Source organism: Onychomys torridus, chromosome 5 (assembly GCF_903995425.1).
Source record: "Onychomys torridus chromosome 5, mOncTor1.1, whole genome shotgun sequence".
NCBI lineage: Eukaryota > Metazoa > Chordata > Mammalia > Rodentia > Cricetidae > Onychomys > Onychomys torridus.
In genome coordinates, this window is record NC_050447.1 from 77,297,700 (window position 1) to 77,324,817 (window position 27,118).

Consider the following 27,118-nt stretch of genomic DNA (forward strand, 5'->3'; position numbering starts at 1 on the left):
CTTGAGAGGTGTCAACAGGACAACAGACGTTGACCTAGACACTGAGAAATGGACCCTCGTCTTGGTTCCCAGAAATCCCATGCTCTGTTAATTCAGATACTTTTCTGAACCAATTAAGATGGCCTCTCTGCTGTCTGCCAGCCAGCTTGAGGTCAAGCTGGTGTATCTCTGTGAGTGACCTTGGCTCACTGCTCAGTCCTAATAATGAATTAACTGTGTGTTCTTCAGTTACTTCTTTGTTTTTTGAGACAGGGTCTCACTATATAGTCCTAGCTGTCCTGGAACTCACTAGGTAGACCAGGATAGCTTCTAATTCACAGGGATCCTCCTGTCTCTGCTTCCTGAGTGCTGTGTGTACACCACTACACCCAGCTCCTTTGGCTATATTGTTACAAGAGCATATTAGGTTGGAATTCTTCCATGTCAGTTCATTACATGCTCCCCTAGGTGCCTGGCACTAGAACACTGAAATCTCCCAGCAAAGTGAACTTTTCACTGAGGGCAAGTTACATCTGCAAACACCCCAGCCCTTCCCCCAAACACAAGGCCTGTAAACAGCACCACAGAGCATCTATGATTGATTGATTTTGATTGTTTTTTTAAACTAAGGCACATGACGTTTAGAAATACTGAGGTACAAAATGTAAATTTCTGCATGAGATTTCTGAAGTACTCATTTGGAAAATGAAGGCAAACAATCATCTTCCGGAAGCTTCAGCTTTTAGCTTGTTTTTTCTTTTGGACCAGTTCAACCAGCAGCTTGTATCTAGCAATACAGTCTTCCTGTAGGAAGAAAAAAAAAGAGGTACAACAGTTATTTCCATGGGTCAGTGCCCCGGTGTGGTCAGCTCACCGTGACCTAATTGCTGACTAGCGCCCAATCCTAATGGCAAAGCCTAGTGTTTATTTCCTTTGGAACCTTCTGCATCACCCTGGGAAAGCCCAGCTGGTCCCAGGCAGATCTGGCCTGAGAAGACCTGCTGTAAGGCTGGCCAGGATGATGGTGCTGAGCATGGGGTGATGACGGGGCCCAGTTTCTGTGAGAGTGCAGTCATCATGACAGTCCATCATGATGGCATCCACTCCCTCACCACATCCCATGACACTGGGAGACCTGAGGCAGCAATGCTCTTCTCCTTTGGATGTGCTTCTCCCTGGCCGCTGCTGGAACCTTCCTTTGTAAGCCACAGCACACAACTACCTGGAAGGTAGCCATGTCTCCCTCACACTCTCCCCAGTCCCACCTGTACCCAGGCCATCAGTTACAGAATGGCAACCTCAGGACTCCCATGGCTTAGTTCCCTTTCGTGGAACTAAGTCCAGACAAGACCATGGGAAGGGCCTCCTTGTCCTCAGGTGGGCACTGGGTGCATTTCAGAAGCCACACCCTTTCTTTTTCCAGAACACCAATGCTATGCTATTGTAGTCATGTTAACTTGGGGTCCAGAGCAAATGACTGTTGTTCTAAACAATAATAATTAATTAATCTGGTGCCTGGGACAGGGGACAGGTACCCACCCTCCTGGATTTCAGTGCAACAGTACTGGACTAGCCTTTCTTAGTGAGTGCCTCCCCACATCTCAACATCACCCACCTGCTGTGGGATGTCTTTCTGTCCTGTGAATATGTGCTGTTTCCACTGGTTAGTAACTAAAGCTGCACTAGCCTATGGCAGGGCAGGATGGAGCCAGGTGGGAATACGCAGGAGAGGCACTAAGAGGAGGAAGGGGAGACGCCAACCCGCAGGCTAAGAAGTAACATGTAATGCGAGGCAGGTAACACCGCAGAACACATGGTGACACATAAATAGAAATGCATTAATTTAGGAGGAAAGAGCTAGCTAGCAAGAAGCCTGCCATAGGTCATCCAATTGGTAATTAATATAAGCCTCTGAGTGATTATTTAATAAGTGGCTACAGGACCACAGGGCCAGTGGGACTGAGAAACTTCATCTACAGCCACCCATGCCTTCAGAGGTCAGCACAGCTGTGGCCAGTTTCAGCATTTAACTCTCAACAGGACAGAGTGGGTCATCCTGAGCTGCGCAGGCAGGTGGTAAAGTTTCCTGACAACCTGAACGCCCACCACGGCAGCTGGCGTCAAGTCACCTCAGTCAGGGTGGCACCACTGGCCAGTGGGCAGCCGCCCTGCACCTGCTTGGACGTCACAGTCAAGGCTAAGGGATGCGGGGGACCTCCTCTCTGGTGGAAAGAGGAAGGTTCCAATCCCCTTCTGGTTTTCCATTTCGAGCAGAGCTCAACTTATCACACATGAAAATGGCTGAGTCTGACAGACGCTAGAGAAACTCAGGGAATAATTACCTCTGGCAAACCAAAGGGAGAGACTGGGAGGCTTTGTGCTTCCTAAAGAGATCAACTGTTAATGGTTTAGTTTCTCCCCAGAAACTCTCAGTTCCATCATCATGAAGTAGGTGACAGATAACTGGGCCTGTGCAGGCAGGGACACGCATGGCCACAAGCTAGGTTTTCCAACATAGACTTTCAATTAAAAAAAAAAAGTATGTAAATGAGCATCAACGTGCCCAGAGGCTCCTTCTGATTTCTCTGCGCTCTGGTATCTCACACTTGAGCACAGCTGTGCTGGGGAGAAAGGCTGGCTTTGGAAAGATCTAGGAGCTCCATGAATGACAGGGAAGCCAAGCCTGGCTCTCGGCAGGGCACTTCTTCCTGCTTGCATTTGAGAATGATGTGTTAGCAGCTGCCTGGAGCTGAAGATGAGATAGTGATAAACGGCCTAAGTCCCAAGGGTCAGTCAAGTGTCAAAGGTCAATTGTGTGGCAACCTCACATGAACACCCAGCCTTTAACGGGTTGAGGTGCCACCACAGATTCCAAGTTCATGACACTGCAGAACTGGGAGTTACCACGACAGTGTAGAGTTTATGTTAAAACGTGTGTGTGTGTGTGTGTGTGTGTGTGTGTGTGTGCGCGCGCGCGCACGTCCCCATAGATACCCTGTATAAACAGGTGCACATTCCACATTACACTGACTTGTGTGTGCATGTGTGCACATTCGTGCACCTGTGGCTACAGCACAGCTGGGGGAGTTGGGGCAACGTGAGGGGGCTGGTTCCTTCTTCCCAGTGGGTGCATTCCAGTGATGGACCTGGTCATCAGGCCTGATGGCGAGCACCGTCTCCCACGGAGCCATCTGGCCAGCCTGAGTTCTATTTTACTGACGGCATTTCTTTGAGCAGCACCCTGACCACATTCCGGCCTCAGCCGTGTGTAAGGTCACAAGCTGAAGGGGGCCTGAAGACGACTGTGAAGCGCAAGGGGCGGTGGCCAGCGGGGCACGGAGGAGACAAGGGGACAGCCACTTCAGTGGGGAGCCCTGTCACCCACCTTACTCTTAGATGGGACACATTTGGCTATTTTGTCCCAGCGGTCGGAGGCTCCTTTTGGGTACTGCTGTAAGGCCAGTTCCAGCAGTTTCTGCTGACTCTGAGTCCATGCGTCCTCTGCAGCACGAGTCCTTTCTTTCCTCTGGCTCTCTTCGTCACTGGATCCGTTCTGTTCTGCTGTATCGAAGTCTTTTTGTCTCTTTCCTCTTGGCTTCTCCTCCGGCTCCGCTCTGGTTACTGCCTCCGCCACTCTAGCTGACTTCCGCCTCCGAGGCCGGGCTTCCGTGACCACTGGCTCCGGCTCAGCCTCAGCAGCCTCTGGCCGCTCATCCTCCAGGGTCCCTGCTGGGTCCTCCCGCTGGGTGATGATGTCATCTGGCAAGGCTGTGGCTATCTTGATGGGCCTGGAATTCTGAACATTTGACTTCAGTTCAGAGAGCCTGACCATTCCTAGGAAAGAGCCACAGAACACAGGAAAAAGGCCATCATGAAGTCAGGCAACCAACAGCATCTACCACCATACACCAGGCAATGTGCTAGACATTTCACACGCATTGTTTGCTTTACCTTTTACACTATACACCCCATTCTTTTTTTTTCTTTTTTAAATTAGGAAAATGGTTTAATATTGGAGACGGAAGCAAAAAAATCACATCACACAATAACACACATTACAAAAATAAGTCTGATTGTTTCAACTACACAGTTATGTTCACAATGAGGACAGAGGGTCAGAAAAAACTTCGATCTAAACAGCAAAAAACCAAACCCCTACAGTTTAACTAATACATTTATCCACTTAAAGTGACTGAGTACTTCTAAGTCTAGTGATCTGATTGCGTAACTGCACAATAGAGAATAAAAAGTGAAACTTACCGCTGTATTTTCAGACAAAATTCTAATGCTAGATATAAGCAAAGGGAACAAAGAAATCAAGCCAAAGTTTTTCATCTTAAAAGAAAAGCAACTTTCTTTCTATCAGCCAGAAATCAAACTTGAAATCAGTCATTGTCAGGGGCCCACAAGAGTAAGCCACAAAAATGTCCATTTTTTTTTTAAATCTCCAGTATAAAAACTCCCACTGGTACAAAATGCATAAGTACAATCAGTTGTAGAACTAGGAAAGCCTGCGTGTTTGTTTTTTGGCTCAAATTCCATCAAACAACAAAATCCAATGCATCAATAAAACAGAAACAATACTCAAATGGTCTTACAGTTTCCACTAGATTGCATTAACTTTGGCTTTTCTCAGACAATATTTAAAAACTATTTTGTAATTCTAAACAAAATGGTATTATTAATCTACAAACAATTCCCACAGCACAAAAAACACAAATACATTTTTTTGTATGACATTATTCAAAAGGTCATGAAACTACATTTTTATAAAATTTTATTTCTTTTTAGTTAGCACTTAAGATAATAAAAACAGAAACAGTAAATGATTCCAGAGTAGCACAAGCCAAAGCAGCAGAACCCCTGCGGTGAGAGAGGTGAACTTGGGACACCTGGGAGGTGCCATTCAATCAGTTCTCGGAGTGAGCTGGAAAAGACTACGCTCTACACTTGATGTTTAAAAATGCAGTTTCCCTGTGTTTCCAAAGTCTTCCAGAAACAGGCCCTGTCCACCCTGGCAGCTTTTTCTTTTTGTCATTGAAAGATAAGGACAGTTTGTCTCTGAGGAAGGTTCTTTCTAACAATGAAACATGCAAAACCAAAACCTCCCTCTTAATGCACTAATGCTCTGTCTTGGTTGCCTGCAAATGAGAAACACTCAACAGAAAGTCCTGCTGGCCCGAGCCTCTCTGGGGACTGCAGGGGTGAAGAGGAAGGAGGGCAGTTTGCATCCACGGGAAAAAAATCTGATTTTTTTTTTTTTTTTTAGATTTATGTCATTGATAAATGAATAGATTCTGAATGAGATGGTCTATGAAATACAACTGGAATTCTCTTGGTTTCTACACGTGTATCTACACACCACCATATAGTAGAGACTGAGAAATGCTTGTGACCACTTTGTTATTAAGCTGAGTGCTGCAGAAAGTGCAAAATAGCCCTCAAGGATGAAGGAAGGCCCCGGCAGTAGTAAACAGGTGTGGGGAACACGAATCATGTCATTGGAAGTGCACGTGTAAGGAGGAAACTTGGTTTTTTGCATTGTGAGAGGCTAATCCTTTCCATCTCAGGGCTATCTATCACATTCACACACACATTAAACCAATGGGGTGGGTGATAGGGAAAAGGGAGCTGGGACCAGAAGCTTGCAGGGTATGCTTTCCCCGAGGCTGGGTGTGTGCTGGGACTGTAGGTATGACATCAGGGTCTGTCAGAACAAGACTTCTGTTCATCCAAAGCCAGACTTAGGAATACGGCACTTTAAAAAGTGGCAGCAGGAGCTGGGTCTGGGTATTTGGTGAATTGTGGTGAAGAACAGAGCTGAGCTCCTCCTACATGGCCAGCCCCTTTAAATGTGTTCAATCAAAAGTCAAAACACCCTAGAAAACTGGAGAGGCAAGGAAAGGCATGGGCTTTTCACACAGATACCTTGCACATTCAGGTGTCCACTGGAGTCCAAGAATCCCCAGCACAATGGCTGATTCAGCATTACTTACAAGTGTTTAAGAAACAAGAGTAAAATTCCTTGAAAGACTGAACCATTCAAAAGCCATTGACTGCAGGGTGCATGAGAATGTACACTAGGACATACCATGGAACCCATCTCAAAAGGAAATGGTGTCTTTTGAGTCTACCTGTTTTTACCTTCACAGGGTTTAACTCCATCTTTTACATTTAAACTAAAGGAGTATAAGATAATAGGAATGAGGGTGAGTTTAAAAAAAGTATAGGAAAAAGACTTAAGAGTTTTGGGTGTGTGGGTGGGTGTCAAAGAACAAAAATAAGAATTTAGAAGATGTAGATGGTTAAAATCCAAATCAGAAACACCCCAAACAACCCAAGGACGACAGTATAAAAAGGTACCAACATTCCAGATAGCTCTGGGTAGAAAGGGTTAAAAGTTCAAGACTTTCTCACCTTAGAGGTTTCCAGATATCATGAAGAAAGTACATTGTGAGGGTTGCCTTCACAGCACTGATGTGTGTAGAGTGGTTAAAAAGTGAGACATGGACACTTATACAATGTCTTACCAAAAACAGCATAGAGAAATAACAAACAATAACAATTTCAGGCAACAAGACCACAGAATAGCAAGTTAACAAACTTTGTAACCTTTTTTTTAAATATTAGGGATTTATACAAAACACATAATAAAATACCCATGTTATCAAATTACTTCTCACAAGAAACACACCGAAGCTCTAGGAGGAAGTACCTTTGAAATTTGGCACTATAGAGTTTTTACTTTTTCTCTTTAAAAGAAAAACAAAAACACATCACATTTTGCTGAACACAAACACATCTAATAGTCCACAGTAAAAAAAAGTGACATCAATGCTTCTCAAGCCAACACAAAACTTCTTCTGGAATAGGTTGTTTTTTTTTTTTCTCTCACATGAAATTATTTTTTTAAGCAAACAACTTTTTTTTTAAAATTCTTTTTTCCCCCCCAATATTTGGGTCCTACAAATTAAACTCAGGTTGTCAAGTCTTGGCAGCAAGTGAACTTTTATCTGCCAAGCCATCTTGTTTACACACATCAGCTGTTTTTGCAAACAAATGTAAGCCCCCCTCAACACACACTCTTACATGTACATACATAGTTTCATGCAGTTCAGGCTGGACTTCAACTTGTTATAACTGAGAACGACCTTGCACTCCTAATCTTTCTGTCTCCACATCCTAAGAACTGGATGTAGTGGTATTTGTGCTGAAATGTGATGATGTTAATAAAGCTTGCCTGGAGATCGGGAAAAGGCCAGCCATTTTAAGTTAAACAAGGAAGTCAGGCAGCACATGCCCTTAATCCCTTAGCAGGCAGGCGCTCTCTGTGTGTCCAAGGCCACATGTGGGAACAGAGCCAAGTTCTGTTCCTTTAATCCCAGTACCAACCACAGAGGCCTGGAGGTCTGTACAGACAGACCGAAAGTGACAGAGCTGTGTAGGAAGAGGAAGTGAGGTAGCTGGGCTAAGAGAGCCAATGAGAGGGCAGAACAGCAAGGCAATAAAGGCGTGGGTAGACAGGAAGTAGCGCGTATTTGGAAGCTGCAGAGTTGGTGAGGTAGGTTGGCTGGTGGCTTTCCCTATTTCCCTGATCTCAGGCTTTCACTCCTATATCTGGCTCTGTGTTTTTTATTTAAAAAGACCATTTTAGAAATCCAGCTACACTAGGATGACAGGCACGTATCACCATTTCCAGTTACAATCATTTTGGCCATAAAATAACACATATAATATAATTATATAATTATATAATATAATATAATTAATATATAGAGCATAAAAAGATGCATATAAATAGATGCTTTCCTGTAATACAAATATATTTCCAAATAGTTACTTTCACATTCATTGTTAAAATGTGAACTTTTGTTTCCCTGAAACATTTTATCTTAATATCTGGAGCCAAGTTTAGAACTTTTACTGATAAAAGGTGTGAAATTTTAATTCATTAACTTTTAAAGTATTTGGTTAAACTACTAGGTGCCTCTGGATAACATGGAACAGCCCCAAGCTTGCTCTCTCTGTCCTTCAGAGAGTACCACTCTCTAACACCGAGGTGGTGAGGTACGGGGGTTCTCTGAGGCTATAGTGAGCTAGAGGACGCTCAAGTCAGCTCAGTAAAGCAAGGCCACTACCAACACCTGCTGGCTCTGAAGTCTCAGCCCATAATAAGGGACATCTGCTCTCTGATAACTGACAGTGAGACTCTGGCTTAATTCTGTAGATTAAATAAAAGAAACCTTGTTCATTCCTCACTCTTTTAGATGAAAAATAAAATAAAGCAGGAGAAATCCTAGCATGGTCTTCCTATACTCTTCCTACATTGCAAAGACACCCCCCCTCTTCCCCCCTCCCTGTGTGTGTGTGTGTGTGTGTGTGTGTGTGTGCACAGAAACACATTTTTTTTCAAACACAGGGTCTCATCTAACCTAGACTGGCTGTCATTTTGAAGTTTGAAGAGGCGGTTCTCCCAAGTACTGTGATTAAAAGAACTACTTTGTATACCTCACTTTGGAGAACAGTTTTCTAATTCTCTTTGAAGGAAAGCTGGGTGTGGTCATGCCTCCAGATCATGGAGCTACTCAGGAGGCAGCACAGCAAGAGCCATGAAGATCCACATCAATCTCTCGCTCTAACTGTAGTTGCTTTTCTTTGCTTTTTTTTTTTTTTTGTTTGTTTTTTTGAGACAGGGTTTCTCTGTGTAGCTTTGCGCCTTTTCCTGGAACTCGTTTTGTAGGCCAGGCTGGCCTCAACTCACAGAGATCCGCCTGGCTCTGCCTCCTGAGTGCTGGGATTACAGGCATGCGCCACCACCGCCTGGCTACATTTGCTTTTCAACATCGCAGGTTTTGGAGAAGGTTGGCAGTAGACATCCTTCTTGTGATATACCACTGTCGCTCTCTGTCCCTGTGCCTAGACAAATTGCTGGGGAGGGAGGAAGCTGACTACAGTCTTTCCTGATGCTAGAACACCACACACTGAACCCTTTCTGAGGAGACTGAGATCCCCAGGTATGCTAACAGTCTAAATCTTTAAACTTATTAAATACAAATTCGCAGCATCAACTGTGTGTGCAGGACCAGACTGATCCAGTGTCTATGACGAAACTCTTTCAGAGACAGGATCAGTAGAGGTCTCTGGGCAAACTGCAATCCCTGATATTTAAAAATGTTATTAGAAGAAGGGGTTAATTGTGAAGAAACCTTGTCAGAGTAGTGATAAGGTAGACTGAATCTTTCAATTGCTAGGATACATGGAATAAAACAGGTAAGGTGGGAACTCACCTGGGGAGCAGGTGACTGAGTCCTTCAGTTCCTTGGCCTTGGCTGTCACCTGTTTAAAAATATAAAAAGCAAGACATCTTACTTTCCACATGCCTTGTAAACTGATTTTTTTTTTTTTCCATGTAAGGCCCATGTGAAGGAACAGGGGTCATGGAAATCATAAAGACTGAGGAAGGCTTGAGTGAGTGTGCATTGTTGACATGGTTACCAGCTGTCAAGGCCAGCTCAGACTCATGGGAGTGGTCAAGCCTTCCTCCTGAGTGCAAACCATTGACCAGAGTGTGTCCATGCTGTCAACTGCAGCATCTTCCTCCAGGGCATTAGAAGTCTGGGAGTGCACACAGAGACCTCCTACTGGGACCATCTGAGCCCCATCCCCCTGTGCTCTACATAATAAATGTGCTAAGATTCCCAGTGGCTGCAGTTGGGCTATTGCTCTAGCTGGTGTGCTCTTTCAAAGCAAGCACAATGCTTCTGATCCCAGCTTTTCTGTACAAGCTTCTGTCCTTTCTTTATCCCTCACCACTCCCAGTGAGGTCCAGTCCTAGACTCACTAAATATAGCACCACAGGCCAGTCTACTTATTAAGGAAACCGAGGCCCAAGAAATGAAACATCTTGCTCTAAAATGCCCATCAACAGTAGAATCAGAACCCAAATCATTTTACTAATTCCAGTGGCAGTTAATTATACTAGATTGCTTCTTAAAACAGTTTTAAAATAGCTGTGCAAATGGATCACTATTTTCACTTAGGCTTTCCAGAAACTGAATGTATCTCTTCCCTGGAAGATATTGTATAGTGGGTATAGTGGGGGGGGGGGTGGGGATAACATTCATGCTAATGATGTTAGAAGAGTCTCCACACACTAAAAAGAAACCCAAGATCACAGAAGAGTGTACCAGAGGGACATCTTTAGTTGGGTCAAGGTATATGGACCCAAGAAACAGAATAGATTAATCTATGAGTGTGGAGCCAAAGAAATAATAAATCAGTGGTATTTGTTACTTAAAAATGGTAAACTCTGCGATACGAATACCACTTCCCTCTTAAGGATGTTGTGTTTTTTTAGACTAATTTCATGTGTATGGGTATTTTGCCTTTATGTATTATGTGCACTACATGCATGTAGTGCCTGTGTAGGTGAGAAAGGGTGTTATACCCTAGAACTGAATACTGTGAACCACCATGTCACTCCTGTGAACTGAACCATGGCGCTCTGCAAGAACACGGACTTGTAACAGCTGAGCCATCTCTCCAGCCCCAACCATGTTTAAGTTGGAAATCAGCTCTTAACAGGAGACATGGAAGATATTTAAAGCTTGGTAAAATCATGCAGATGGCAGAGTAAGAGAAACATTTAAGGTTGGTTAGGAACACTAATTTTTACACCTCCCTCAGATGCTACTGCCTATTTAGAAGAAGCAAGCTGAAGTTACACAGCACAACTTCCAAGTTTAACTTCCAAGTTTAACTTCCAAGTTTTCTACTGAAAACCTTTCCCCAAATCTGACTGCATTATCATGTCTCTTTTCCTTTAACCCAATAAAGTGGCCTTCCTTCTTGCGATTGCTCACTTACTGAACGCTCCTCCATGAGTTTCCTTCCCTTCTAGCTCCAGCTTCTTCCTATCCACTGGATGCATCCCATAATCCTAACACTGGTCTCTAGGAAGCTCCAGAGGGAAAGAATGTCTTCCCAGGGCCTCCTCTTTCCCACTCCACGTGGCTTTCCCCAGAGGATCATTGTTTCTCTGCTCTGAGTATCCCCTCTCTAGCCTCTGCCTGTGCCTTTCCACTTCTTGACCTGACCTGAGCCCCCTGCCTTCTGTATTTGCCAGGTTATATGGTCCTCCCTTGCCTTCCTTAGATGCTCTTTCTATCCTCCGATGCTATTTGCTATTGACATATACTGATTAAATATATCAACAACAGTAATTATTAACCTGTGTCCCTGGTCTTGCCCATTTTATAGAAATTCAGATCTGAAAAGGGCTTCAGTAGTAAGCTGTGTACCAGACAGTGTGCATTCAGAGTCAACTCTGCATACACATATCCTAACAGCAGCCATATTTAGGTATACAGCTCTTAGCACGTTTTATAAATCTGAGGCCTGAAGAGAAAAAAATGTGAGATAAGGAACGTAGGCAAGAAGGGATCTAAGACTCTTGCTCTCAATCTTGATAATATACCACCTTTGGAAATGAAGTCTCTTATAGGCAAAGAAACAGGTTAGGTGTTCTTTCACTATGACTACATCTCATTATGCTTGGGTCTGCTAGGTCCACAGATTAAACAAACTTCAAATAAAACCAACGACGTCTCTCTTAGAATAACTTCTCTGCTTCCTGGACAGGTCTTGCTGAGCATACCCAGGCTGGCCTCAAATTCATGCCCTGCTGTTCCCGCATGCTGGGGCTGTAGGCATGTGCTTTACACCCAGCTTGTCTCTTTTCCAACTAGTATTGTCACCCCCACTGAGGCACAAAATCTAAGAGTCAGTTCTTGGGTTTTTACCTCCCTCCCAATCAGCTGCCAAGTTCCTTATCATGTAGGTCTTACCGGTTCCCTCCTCCCCTTCTAGCCTCACCCCTTGAATTAATCTTCATTCTTACTTGACTAATAGAGTGGCGTTCCCAAGTTAAGAGTTCTCACAGAATAATGTTCAGATGACAGACTCTGATTAGATACCTCAGATAGCAGATCATCAATTGTTTAATAAACTATTAAATTGCAAATGTTTCTTTGTTAACATTTTGGTTGCTTGTTCTTTTGATGTTGTAATTAAGATGTTTTTTTCGACAAATTTCAGGTAAGGGCAATTTCCCTTATGCTTTTCTAAAGGCATAATGGTTTAGCACATACATTTAGAAAAGTGTTGTTATCTTTAAAATGTAAATTCTTAGCATGGAATGGTTATTTACATTTGTAGTCTCAACTACTGGGCAGTCAATTTCATCCATATGTATTTGAAAAGGAGGTATTTCATTTTTGGCATATATTTATTCATAATAAAATTCCTTCATAATCTTGTTTTAAAACTTTCTGTAAGGTTGGTGGTAATGCCTTCTTCATTACTCCAGCAATTTAAATCCTCTCACCCCAACCCTCCTAGCTGACCCTACTAAGTCCATGCCAATTTTACGGTTATTTTTATAGAATTATCTCTTGGTTTCAGTGACTCTGCTAATGCTTTGTTTTTCTCTATTTTGTTAAATTTTTTATTTGGACTGCTCCCACCCATGAATAATGAAGGTGTAGTTCATTTTCTAGCTGGCTATGCTGGCTTTGAACTCCTGGTAATTATCCTGTCTTAGCCTCTTTGAGTGTTAAGATTACAAGCTGACCACCATGCCACTTTCTCCAGCACTGTCCTGAAGGGGAACAGTTAAAGATTTGGGCTCCTTGTTCTTACTCAGCGGCACTCACTGATAGCTCATTTTTTCCTCTATGATGAACATACCAACTGCACTGCTTAAGTTCTGGTATGCTGTGTTTTCTTACTCATTTCTAAGAAATTTCTGGTTCCAGTTTATGTTTTCTTCTTTGATCCACTGGCTACTTAAAGGGACTTTATTTCATTTCCACAAATTTGTTCCATAACTCCGTTGTGTATGTGCTACTGATTTCTACCTTATTCTGTGGGGAGTAAAGAACACACTTAATAGTATTATCATGGTCTATCTGGGAGGATGCTCCATGTGTACTTAAGAAGAATGTGTACTTTATTGTTGGATAGACTATTTTAGATCTATCTGTTTGGTTTAGTATATTACTTAGATCTTCCAAACTGATCTGCCTTGTTATTAACTCATTCATAGAAGTAAGGTACTGAAATTCCAAACCACTACTGTTAATTTTTTTAGTTTTCCTTCATTTCTGTCAGTTTCTTTTTTTTTTTTCATGTACTTTGGTGTTCTCTCATTAGGTACACTTATATTTATAACTGTTTTATCTTCCTAAATTGGGCTTTGAGAAAATTCATAAATTGTCTTCCTCTAGTAAACTATTTTATTTAAACCTTTACCACCAAACACACAAAGATACATGAAGACATAGGATATATTTAAATTTATTTATTTCTATTTTATGTGCATTGATATTTTGCCTGTGTGTATGTCTGTGTGAGGGTTTCAGAAGCCCTGGAACTGGAGATTCAGACAGTCTTGAGCTGCCATGTGAATGCTGAGAATTGAACCAGGGTCCTCTGGAAGAGCAGCCAGTGCTCGTAACTGCTGAGTTACCTCTCCAGCCTCTAGAATATATATTTTACCTGAACAACAAATGAAGCACAGAAATATAACTTCAGGGAGAGCTTCTAGCCAATCTCCCAAAATGTATAATTCTTTTCTATTTTGGCCTAGATTCAGTTATTTTATATAAACGTAATACACACGCCTACACGGGTATACATGTATTTTATTTTCACTTAAGAATCTGAATTTGGCAGGATTCTTTAGGAGACCAAATCATTTGTCACTGAAATGTTCTATCTTTATGTTAAAAAAAAAATAAAATGGTTTGAATTTCATCTCAAATCTACTTTAAAAATTTTCCAACTCACATATGCCTTTAATCCCAGTCAAGGCTAACAGAGAAAAACCCTTTCTCGAACCCCCCCCCCCCAAAAAAAAAACCCAACCCAAACCAAACCAAACCAAACCAAACCAAAATCCATCTCCTGTAGTTAATCCTACATGTATTAGTTCTAGAGCTAAAAATACAAGCTGGGACAACTTGCTGGGAAGGATTTCCTACATGGTTTGTTTTCCCAGATAAAGTACTGAGAAAGAAGCCTTCGGTTTCCCCAGGTCTTCTAACACAGCAAGGCTTGTGAATAGAAATACAGTGTCCAGTCACATTCTGCTTCAAATATAGAGAAGACTGAAAAAAAAAAAGAACTCAAGCTTGGGAGTGAAATGGCTACTGGTAAACGTGCTTGCAAAGCAAGGCTCACAGACTGTCTTCTGTCCTGGAAGCCATGAGGAGAGAACCAACCCTTAGGATCGTCTTGATCTCCAGGCATGCGGGCATATGCACAGCTGACATTACACACAGAGTAATCATAACTTCATTAAAAAAAAATCCAAACTTCTTTGTTTTAAACATTTGTTCCAAGCTGCCTTCAAACTCACAGCCCTCCTGCCTCATCCTCTTGGGGGTGTTGGGATGACAGGCATATGCCACAAGATTCTTTTTTTACTTAGGTCAACTGACAAAGTCATAAATGTATTTGGCCTCAGAATCTCAGAACCTGAGGTACCCCAAAATCATGAGATAGCCTTTTATTAAATCTTTTCTTTTCCCTGGAACTTCCCCTTTTCCATGAAAGGCTAGTATATTAAGTATGTTACCATGCTTTCTTTCTTTCTTCCTTCCTTTCTCCCCCTTGGCCCCCATGACAAGGTTTCTCTGGGTAGCCCTGGCTGTCCTTGCTCCACAGACAGGTTGGCCTCAAATTCAGAGGTCCTCTTGCCTCCGTCTCTGAAGGACTGGGATTAAAGATGGGTGCCACACGCCCGGCCTAGCCTGTTTTCTCAAACCACACAGATTCTTCATCTCTGGGCCTTTCTCTCTATAAGTTCAAGACCACTGTATGTGGGGATGAAGCAGCATTCTGGTATCAGAACACAGACTATAATCACAAAGTCTGCCATATGCAGCCAAAACCTACTTCCTGCCTTTACAAGGTCATTGAATTAGTTTGGGAACATGATGCTAGAGACTCCTTATACTCATAGACAACTCCTAATCCAGATTATATTATCATTTGTCTTCCCTACATATACTCATAATGCTTTAGATATTTATAAAGTGTCCAATAGTAAAATAGACACTACCATCACCTAGAAAATCACATTTTTTTCACTTGAAAGGTAATTAATTACATATAAATCTTAAATTTATAAGAGGTTCAGTAGCTAGAAGCAAAACACAATGTTTCAACTCTATGTACCCCAAAAACCTATTATTTTAGCCTCTTTGCCAAGTCAGCATGATTGTGATGTCATAAGATGATTTTTTAGGGGCTTGAAAGGTGGCTCAGCTGTTAAGAGCACTCACTGGTTGCTCTTCCAAGGACCCAGGTTCAATTTCCAGCACCCTCATGGTGGCTCACAATCATCTATAACTCCAGTCCTGGGGTATTCCAATGTCCTCTTCTGGCCTCTGCTGGTATTACGCACGTATGTAGTGTACAAACATACATGCAGGAAAAACACGTATACATATAAGATAAAACAATAAAAATAATATAAAAAAGCTAGTTTATAAAAATGTTGGCTGCAGTGACTCCGTTTTCTTGATAACTTCTAATGTCTCAAGAGAAGCATCTATATGGTAAATAATGACATACATATTTTTTGGGGGGAAAGTTTGGCATCTTCAGCTGATCATGAATCTAGTCAATTAAATAAGTTACCAAAATAATAGCTAATGTCCAGGGTGTCTCTGAATAAGATGGTATACCACTCTGGGAAAGTAAAGGCATCTTCCTGTGAGCTTGGTCATCAATAAATGTATTTCTCTCCTTACAACTGTGTGACTTGAGAAACATGGTTGCTAATTTGCTCAAGCTGATTAGTGCTGTTTTCTCAGTTGACAGTGGAGGTTTTAGCTGCTGGTCATACTTCTGTTATGTGCCATTGCAGAAGATGTGTCTCAATGCAGTCTGCAACAAGCTCTGTTTAGGACTTTTTTTTCTGGTCTCACCTGGGAAGGAGAAATAAATTTCTGCACAGTACTCAAAAAGCTGAATTCTCTTCTTTTGTACCTAAACAACTGGACTGGGCAGCTTCTGGGGAACACACTGTACCAGTGTGCATTAAGTCATGTGGATAAAAGAATTGTAGGGAAATGTGTTTCATTGTGTTCCGATATCTCAGGCATAAAGGATCTAATAATTCCTTTATAATATAATCATCCTTTATATTATCTAATAACTCCTTTATAAATAATTATCTTAACTTATCCTCAAAATTCTCAAGAGCTGGGAGCCTCTATCTTGTTGGGGGCATAAAGCTCAGAGTAAACAAAACAAAACAAAAACAAGGAATTTAGCAAAATGGGTAAAAGCTAGGTAAGCAGACATATACGGGTTCAAAGTTCTGTTTAACCTATGGAACTCCATGATCCTCTACGTTGTAAAGAGTGTATGTTCACAGTCCTGGTGTCCTCAGGTCACCTGCAGTGACATCTTCAGTCATACTTTCAGATTCTGGCTCACTTGATATCTTCACTATCAGTATAACAACAGATATTGTAGGCTGGCACACTGGCTCAGCAGGTTAAGTGCTTGCCACTCAAACCTAGTGACTACGTTAGATACCGGGAGCTCAAGTAAGAGTGGAGAGAACAGACTCTACAGAACCATCCTTTGGCCTCCACAACGGCGACACAGAGGTGCAACTCCCACTCTCTCTCCACACAGATAATAAGTACAGATTATGCAGCTAAGTGGTATACATTATTACTCTATTTACTTTAGTTAGTAAATTTGGATTTCCCACTCACGACAACCTAGAACTACTGCAGCTTTCAAATTCAAAGTCTATTCTGCTACCTAACCATTAAATAATCCACTTGAAAAATGTTGGTAGGAAGCCGAGCTGAACATTCTGATTATCTCTCCAAATGTCTTTAATTGTGCTCATCTTATCCATTAAAATAGAGGACTTACCATCTCTATAAATAGATTAACGGTCATCTGTTGGGAGGAAATACTTCCGTGACAGACACTAGTATAGTTTTGTAGACACTATTAGCAAACCCAGCCCGTACTGAAATAAGCAGTATGATTTCACCTATGTCCCTCTCTGATTAGCAGCTTCCCGAAACATTAGGAAAAGGAGGCAACTGAAACCGCATTAGCCTCTAAGAAGACGTTATGCACATAACTGAGGGTATTTATTGTAGTAAGTTCCTACTATACAAGCTGACTCTATTATAAGAACACAGGCTCCACTGTGAGCTGAGTAACTAACTGTCTTATGACAAAGAGTGACCACAGTATTCAAAGTGCCTATGACTTAACTAGTAAATTGGAAATAGACTTTAAAGTAGATGTTTTTTGTTGTTGTTGTTGTTTTCTGAGGCAGGGTTTCAATGTGTAGCTTTGCACCTTTCCTGGAACTCACTTGGTAGCCCAGGCTGGCCTCGAACTCACAGAGATCCGCCTGGCTCTGCCTCCCGAGTGCTGGGATTAAAGGCGTGCGCCACCACGGCACGGCCTGAAGTAGATGTTATGCTTTTACAAAGACCCAGGGTTTTGATGAGTACACTGCAAACTCAGTTTGTTAGTGACAGTACACGCAGAGGACTACAGAAACAATGAGTGTCTGAAGTGGGAGAATCATACAGAAAAGTTTCAGCTGGGTGTGATGCCATGAGTACTTGAGAGTCAGGGGCAGAAGGACTGTGAATCTGAGGCCAGCCTGAGTTTTACAGAAAGATCTTTTCTCCCAACCCTTTCAAAAACATTTCTAAGCAATCTTTTTCTAGGGTGCTGTGGGATGCTGAGGGTGGAACTCAGTCTGGGTACTGCACAGGATGAGAGTTCCTCCAGTGCACAGTGGGCAGCTGCTTGGAAGGCCATCTGAAACAGTGAAGCTGTCAGGAGCCCTGCTATGCTTACCGGTCAGTCGCTGGGCAACACAGTACTACTCTGTGTTCAAAAGTATCCCTTTGGCCACAGAAGATGAAAAGCCTTTGACTGAGGCATGATTAACAGAATAGAGTTGCAGTATATGAGGGGTCCAAAGGGCAACATGGGCTAAGAATGAGTCACCTGGGCTAAGCTCTTAACCCAGACCTCCATTAACTAGCTCGATGGCCTTGAACAAATCCTTTTTCTAGAATGTTCTCTGCAGCAGAGTGGTAATGGTTTATATTAACACATTATTTTCATCCTGCTATTGCATGTCATCTCCTACCTGGCCTATGAAACTGGCATCACAACGAAGAACCTGAAGCTCAGGTCACCTGAGGAATGACAAAGCCACACAGCTCGGAGTCAGACACCAGTGCCAGGTCTTCTTTTAAGGGTGCTCTTTTCCATGTTACCTTTGTCTGTAGAGCCAAACTACATTAATAATCTCTACTTAGTTCAAGCATTCTGATTCACTGGTTGTGACATTAGCAATGAAATATCTTTCCACTCTATTCAATAATTACCAAAGACTTACTCAGGGTTGGCTCAGGGCATCACTGTAGGTAGAATGGTGGTATTATACATATAAGGGGCAGTTCTAGCCCTTTAGGGACTTGTTTATAAGAAAGAGAGCACGCTTTATTGATTTAAAACTTCAGACGTGGTGGCACATGCCTATAACCCTCCGATCTCAGCATTTGGAGGTGGAAGCGGGAGGATCAGAGAAGTTCAAGGCCAGCCTTGGTATGGTAGTCCACAGAAGAGACACCTCGGCATGTCTGTGAGGGACTGACTGTCCGGATGGACTAACTGAGGTTGGAAAGAGAAACCCTAAAGCAGGCAGTACCATTCCATGGACTGGGGTGCTGGGAAAAACCAAAGACGCAAGCTGAGAGGAGACATTCATTTGCGTGTATCCTGACTGTGGACGCTCGAGTTCATGCCCCATGTTTTCCCTATCGTGGAGGACTGTGTACTGAAACTGTGAGCCAAAACAAACTGTTCTTCCTTAAGACGCTTTTGTCAATGCATTCTGTCATAGCAGAAAGAGAAGTAAATAATGCTCTCGGACACACAGCAAGTCTGAGTCTCCAGGGGTTCCTATCTTAAAACAAAACAAAACACTAACAACAATAATAAAGAAATCCTATTTTAAAAAAAAATATTGGGTCCATCAAGGGAATGGCAATTCAAAAAATAGGCCTGTGTCTGACAATTTGTAAAACTGGTCTCCCTTTTCCAGAAAACCACCCTCAACCTGGGTATTGTGGCTCACAATTGTAAAGCCCTGTACTTGGGATGCCAGGGCATGAGAATTACTGCACATTTCAGGCCATACTGAGCTACAGAATGAGGTCCAGGACAACCTGAGCTACGCAGTGTAAGATCTTACATCAAAATTATTTATATACCATTTTAAGTGAGTGAATTTAATATAAGATTTGAAACTGAAATGTTAGGGGAAATGGGAAACCACTTCAAGTACACACATAGGGAAAGACTTCTAAATGGGACTGTAGTCACTCAGGAAATAAAGCCGACAACCTGAAATGACATTTGGCACAACAATGGAAACAATCACTAAAGGGGCAGCATCACTAAAGGGGCAGCGCACACAACGGGAAGAAATCTTTGTTAATTGCATAGCTAGCAGAGGAATAACATCTAGAACGTACATACAAGTAAAAGAACAAGTAACAAAAACCAGAGCCGGGGCTGGACTGATGGCCTGGCAATTAAGAGGCTCTGAGTTTGATTCCTAGCACCCTCATCTCAGGTGCCTCACAACAGGTAAGTCTAGTTCCAGGATGATTGGACACTTCTGGCTTGTGTGGGTACCTACTTCAGCGTGCATGCGTGTGTGTGCGTGTGTGTGTGTGTGTGTGTGTGTGTGTGTGTGTGTGTGTGTATCCACACAGACATAATTAAAACAGTAAGAAGAAGAGAGCTGGAGAGACCCTTGGTGGAGAAGAGGACACAAATGCATTCCAAGAAAACACAAAAAATGGCTGAGTGAAATAAGGAAGTCAATTCAGAATAGGAGAAAAATTCAGTAGAGAGAGAAATACTGAAGAAAAACCAACCCAAAATGACGGTAGAAATGAAAAGCTCAGTAAGTCAAAAAGCTCAGTGGAAAGCTTTGTCAACAGAATAAATACATGACACGGAGGACAGAATTTTAGGACCTTAACACAGGTATAGGAACTGGATCACTCAGTCAACATTAATGACAAATTAAAAAAAGAAGGATGGGCTGGGCGGTGGTGGCACACGCCTTTAATCCCAGCACTCGGGAGGCAGAGGCAGGCAGATCTCTGTGAGTTCAAGGCCAGCCTGGGCTACAGAGTGAGTTCCAGAAAAGGCACAAAGCTACACAGAAAAACCCTGTCTCGAAAAACCAAAACCAAAAAAACAAAAAACAAAAAACAACAAAAAAAAAAAAAGGCTGGAACATGGGAGTGATTATAGGACACTAGGAAAAGACCAAATCTACAAATTACGGGTATGGAAAAAGAAGAAGAATTCTATGATAAAGTTACAGAAAATATTTTCAATAAAATAGAAGATAATTCCAAAATATAGGGGAAAAAAAACATGTATTTAGATACAAGAGGCATATAAAACATCAAATAAACAGGACCAAAAAAATACCCTCATACACATCATATTACAGTGAAGACACTAAAAATACAGAATAAAGAAACAGTATTGAAAGCTGCCAAAGGAAGGGGCCAAGTCACATAGAGTGCTTTACAATACAAACCTTGAAAGTAAGAAGAGCTTGGGAGGATATAAAATGACTACAACACCAACTTGGACCATTATACCCAGAAAAACTATTTATCATCATAGAAAATAAAAATTTTCTGGGATAGAAACAGTCTAGTGGTGGGTAGAGCCACTCTGACTTATGAATGCTTAGATCTACATATCTGGCCCTCTATTCAAACTTTGATCTCATTTCAAGATCCTGAAGATGGGTCTCTTTGTCCCTCTTCCCAATGCGTTCACATTAAATACATCTTTTTCTTCTCTTTTTATTTATTTTTCCTTCCCACTCAAACAAACAAACAGACAAACAAAAAGACTTGAGGCACATGTGGCCACTAAGCCAGCTCTATAGAGGCTACTGGGAGAAATGCTTCCGACTGACGACAAGGGTAAATATACACGAGGAAACCGAAGAAAAATTAACAATATAAGGACAGTTAATCAAAAGAGGTTTAAGAAAACATCACAAAATAAAAAAAAAAAATCACAAAATGACAGGAATAAATATCTTTCAATAATAGCTTTGAATATTAACGATGTCTCTTCCCCAATAAAAAGATAGACTTGCTTCCGTACGGCAAAGGAAACTGTCAATCAAGTGAAGAAACAGCCCACAGAATAGGAAAAAATCTTCGTCAGCTATGTATATGACAGAGGATGAGTATTCAGAAGATATAGAGAAGTAAACAAGCTATCTAATTAAATAATGGGCTAAGAGACAGTCCTTAGATACGAATGCCTAGCAGACACTTTAAAACATGTTCATCATCCTTTGCCATCATGTAAATATTTCACCCCAATCAGAATGGCCATCTTAATCATCAAAAAAATAAAATAAAACATATGCTGCAGAGGAAGTGGAACGGGGGAGATTTTCATCCACTCTTGGTGGGAGTGTAAATTGTTGTCACCACGACAGCAGTCAGTGTGGAAGTTTCTCCAAAGACTAAAACTAAAGTTACCATATAAGTCATCTGTACTACTCCTGGGTAAATATCCAAAGGACTCCATGTTTTACTAGAGAGATTTGTATATTCATGTTTACTGCTGCTCTGTGACAATAGCTAAGAAACGGAATCGGACTAACTGTCCATCAATTGAAGAATGAAAACCAAAAATGTGGTATATATACAGAACAGAATTTTAAGAAAATGGTAAAATATCATTAGCTGTAGCAAAATACTATATACCAGCTCTCTAAAACTTTTTCATGTTTTTGTTTTTCTTGTTTGAGAAAACTCAGGCTGATCTGAGTGCTGGGATCATTGGCATGCATTCAGGTAAAGGTATTCATCTCTTGTTCAACTAAAATTGAATAGCACAAAGATCTCTAGGTTTGTCTATATTGCCACACACACATTTTCCTGTTTATGGGTGAGAAATGTGCAGCTCTTTTCTGCTGCACAGATCGCATTTTCTCTTTCTATCCTTTTGGGCTACCTCCCTGTCTTGGCAACACTGCCATGGGCCCATAGGTGCAGATGCCCTTTTCACATCTTGGCTTTGTTTCTTTTGGATATGCACATCCAAAAGAACTGCTGGATTTTCAATTTCTGGAGAAACCTCAATAATGTTTTCCATACACATTCCATTCACATTCTAACTAATAGTGCACAAGGTATGGTATACTTATAGTTTTATGCCTTACTTACATTTAGGTCTTCAATCTGTTTGGTTAGTTTTTTATATATTATGCAAGACATTTCCTTATTTCCATGTAGTTACAAGGTTTTTCAAGTACCATTTGCTGAGTAGTTCATTCTTTCTCAGGAAGTGTTCTCTGCACCCCTTGTGACTATTAGGCGACCGAGTATGTCTGGGCTCTCTATTCTGCTCCATTGGTCTCTAAGCCTGTCTTCATGCCTGTACCATATTGCTTTAATTGTCATGCTCTGTAATATATTCTGAAGTCAGGAAATGTGATTGCCTCCCATTTTATTCTTCTTTGTCAAGATATTTTGTACATTTGGGATTCTTTGTAGTTTCAAATAAATTTTTTGACTGCTTTATTTCTATTTTTGTAAATCAATAGGGTTTTAAATAAAAGATACAATGAAGAATAAACAATTAAATGTATTTACATGGAAAAATCTGAAAGATAAAATGTTACATTTCTTTATGTTTTAAAAATTAAGGTAATGCATGTAAATAGCCTTAGGGAGAAAACAGTAATAGGGGTATGGGATGAAAAGCAACACTCCTTATACCCACAGGCTTTCATCTCTGTTCACAGCTCTTGTGAATGTTACGAGGCTATAATTATACCCAGCTAAACAACATGCTTTTCATATACACTGTCTATCCTGGGTTTCTTTCCTGCTTCTCCCTACTCTTAATTCAAGTCACTGCTGTCTTCCACATGGATGACTCAAATACTCTGGACCTGGCCATCTTTCCTGTCTCCACTTTCCCTGCCAGTTTCTTCTCCACAAGACTGTTGGAACGGTCCTTTCACGTCACTACCCCTGTGCTCACAACCTCCTAGTGCTTTCCCGTTTACTCCCAGGAAAAGTCCTCAGTCAGAACGGCCAGTATGATCCCGTCTTGTACTAACTCTTGGTCTCATTTTACCTCATCTCCACCTATTCCTTTCCAGGCCACGATGACCTGTCTGCCTGACTTTGCACATCCCCAATGTTCTTGCTTCAGTCTTGGTGAGTGCTGTTCCTCCATCTAAAGGCCCCTTCTCGGACAACCGCGTGCCTCATTTCTTTGTGTCTGTTCAGCAACCTCTCAGGAAGGATTTCCCAGAATTGCATCTCAGGTCCCTTCACTTTCTATCTTCTTAGGCTGTTATTTACTACTATATTCATATCAGAACCGTCACCCTCCGACTTCTCCACATAATCAGGTTTTTCCTATCATGTTTCTTTGCAGTTTCACAGATCAACTGTATTTGCTTGGATGGCTGCAGCTTAGTTACAGGAAAACTTCTAATCCAGCTCAATGGAAGGGAAAACTGAGTAAGTGCCCCCATGACTGCACATCATTTCCCTTGTGTTCCATTGAATAGAATTAGGTATATAGCCATATTGTAGGTCAGAAGACTCAGGAGCAGTGTTACTAGGTTCACATGAACCCAACTACAAATCTATTATTAAATAGTAAGGAGAAAACATATCGTGGTGAACAGTACACAAGAATATTTTATAATCTGTAGATATTAAAATTGAAAAACTATGTGTAAAACATGTTTAAAATATGAAAATTAATTATATAAGATATTCCAATATTGTGACTTGGTAAGAACTGTTCACATTGTCTACTGAAATTATCCTTTTTGGTAGGTGCTGGTGGTAATGGGCCTCTGTATTTCGTGAAGTTTCTAGTTGCCTTTCTTTTGTACATGCATGCACACATTTCATATACATATGCACACACATATAACATATACACCGCCCAAGTTCTAAGCTATACTATATTCTAAAAACCCTTTCCCAGGGTTCCAATCCTTGTCATAAAATCCTCAATCTCTTGTTCCAACTCTCATGTCCTGTTCTTGCTGGCTACACACTGGAGTGTGGTAAGTGATGTGACTGCTCTTTCAGGACTTGACCCATTACTGCTTGGAGCTCATGTTCCCTCTTTCTGCTGGAGGATAAGCTCCCATATCTGCTCTCACAAAGGAACTGCTCAGGATTCAAGATACATCTTAGCACTGCAAAAGGACAGCTTCCTCACCTCCCAGGGTCTAGTGTGGCCTAGTGGCCTGATGTCACTCTGACATGCCTTACTCTGGAGCAATGTTCTCCATGGTAAGGAGATCTTTGAGGATTTATGTATTCTTGGTGTTTGTAAATCTCTCTGTGATCTTCTCCACAGATCCATTTGGCTTTGGGAAACTCTTACAAACTGGCCTCAGGTATCCCTGCATTCTAGAAAGCTTTGCTGTATCATTTACTGAAGAAAAATCTTGCCTCTAGTTTCTCTTTTACTGAGACTTAATCAAATCTGGATTTCTAGGGTTGAATTCCTGCATTTCTTTTCTATGTGTTAAAAGTTTGCCTTTTTATTCTGCTTTCTAGGAGACTTTCCTAAAGACAGTTTTCAACAATTCTGCTGTTGTATTTGATACTTATTTTGTTTTGATATTTTCTATGGTATCTTTTCCTTTAAAAATATTTTATTGCCAGATGGTGATGGTGCATGCCTTTAATCCCAGCACTCGGGAGGCAGAGGCAGGTGGATCTCTGTGAGTTTGAGGCCAGCCTGGTCTACAGAGTGAGTTCCAGGACAGGCTCCAAAACCTACAGACAAACCCTGTCTCAAAAAAATTTTATTTATGTATTTGTTTATTTAGTGTATGTGTGTGTATATATGTGTAGGTATGCATTGACCCCTACTATCACTCCCTGCTTTTTAAAAATAATTTAGCATTTTCTTTATTATCTGGATATTAGAAGGCTGCTATAAAGAGACTGCATCAATAGGCTCAAACAAACTAACTGAAGGCTAATATTGCTCTACTAAAGATATCTAATTAGTAAAACATCAAATAGTCTATAACATTCTCATTTATATATTTAACTGCAAAAAATTTAAGTAAACAGCCAAGTCCAGCTATTTAAAAGTGAATAGTTTTATATGACCAAGTAGTTTATCTTAGAAAATTAAAAAAAAAAAAAAAAAGGGCTTTGAAATTTATTTATTAGGTCATCATTGTTAAAATTTCACATCTGAAAAAGAATTTCACATCTGGGATGGTAAGATGGCTCAGCAGGTAAAGACATTTGGGTGTATACAAAGCCTTCAGTTTGATCTCAGACCCTCATCATGGAAGCAGAGAAAAAAACTCAAGATGTCCTCTGACCTCCAAACATGCCATGGCACCCACACTCACACAGACACACAGAGTAAATAAATGTAATGCAAACCTCAAAACTCATTTAAAAAATCCACATTAATTCCTGAAAACAACTGTCATAAATTAGAACACCCAAAAATTAAACTGAAGAAAATGTCCCTAGTATATCCCATATCAATGACTAACAGTAAATTAAGAGCCAAAAGCCAGATTTCTTGATCAAAATAGAAATAAAAGCCTTCTGCATGAATTGCTCTAGAATACTCAGTGGAAGTCTCATCAGGTCAAATAGAGTGATTATGTAACCGGCCTGTGATCCCATTAGCGTGGAAGGCTGAAGCAGAGTGGCTCCACGAGTTTGTGGCAAGCCTGGGATACATGAGTTCCAGCTCAGCCTAGGCTGCAGAGTAAGACTCCATGTTACAAAACAAACACAAGAAAAAACCCAAGAAACAAATGAAAAAGGAAAAACTTTTAACATAGTTTTTAATATAGTGTGAATGGTATCTCATAACATTACTATTTTACATGTTAATACATTATCACTCAAAGTTATAAGGCAAATAAGCTAGTGACTCAGCAGCAAGGAGGATAAGATAAAGCACTTGGGCATTCTAAGGAGAAGTGGTTTTGAAGGTTGGGGTGGGGGGTGAAGGGAGGAAGGCAGGACCGAGAAGAGAGATCAAGCTCAGCCACAGAGAACAGAGAGCGCAGGAAGCCAGCAGTGCAGTGCAGAAACCAAAGGGTTAAATTTCATCATTTTCACAACTTCAGGTAGGGCTCTGCTGATGCTAAAATAATAGCACTATATTGTCAAATAATATAAAACTCTATTTTTAATTTACTGATAACCATAAGGCTTCCTGACTTTGACAAAGCTACCACAATAACACTATATAAATTCTCCCACTGGGTATCTTGGGCCTGGGAGCTGGTTACAGCCCTATGACTGGGATTTCACAAGCTGCGGGCCGCCTTCCTTCACCGGCCTACCTCAAACTGGTCTTATATTACCCTTTGGCATTAATTATAAAAGTTAAATCTAGCCACCTGGCTTTTGTTTTGCTGTCTACCTGGCCCTTTCTAAATAAGCAGAAAATTCCACTCAATCTATTATCATAAACAGAATGTGAGAGATTAGTGGCTGACAGAGCACCAGGGTCGGCTTACAACCTTTCAGGCAAGAGAATATCACTTCAGGAGCAAGAAATCCGATGCTCCCTGACCTTAACGTAGAAGCCTGCAGTTAATAATCACATTAAAGGTGGTTTTACATGCCAGACAGTTTTTGTTTCCTTTGTTGTTTTTACAATTTGAGTGTCCTTTGTGGCTACTAAAATTATATGCCAAGAGGCATGTAGTTAACATTTAAAATATTTAAGCCTCAATAAAATTGGCCTTATAGTTTCTGCTTAAAAAATACTCTATGTAAAAAAAATTAAAACTAAAATATTGCTTGTCCTTCTTCACAGTAGTATTGAATAATTTAACTCTAATTATGACAAGTAATAGACTCTTTTTTAAACTGAGGAATCAAAATGGGTATTTTACTAGGCTCTAACCATCTAAATTGTGAGCCATATAGACCCTAGCACTGCCACACTCTCGCCTTTCCCATAAAAGGTCAATTGT

The 27,118-nt window shown here is 41.1% G+C and overlaps 1 protein-coding gene across 2 annotated transcripts in view; it reads right to left on the reverse strand.

Moving 5' to 3' along the window:
- Positions 1–350: 350 nt before the first annotated feature.
- The window catches only part of Dnajc1 (DnaJ heat shock protein family (Hsp40) member C1), a 208,219-nt gene continuing 181,451 nt past the window's right edge, over positions 351–27,118 (reverse strand). For both annotated transcript variants that reach the window (XM_036188821.1, XM_036188822.1), the window contains 3 exons: positions 9,267–9,315; positions 3,365–3,813; positions 351–783 (listed from right to left, as the gene is read on the reverse strand). In XM_036188821.1, coding sequence (XP_036044714.1) covers positions 715–783; positions 3,365–3,813; positions 9,267–9,315 — 567 coding nt within the window. In that variant the 3' untranslated portion in view covers positions 351–714. The remainder of the gene's footprint in view (positions 784–3,364; positions 3,814–9,266; positions 9,316–27,118) is intronic.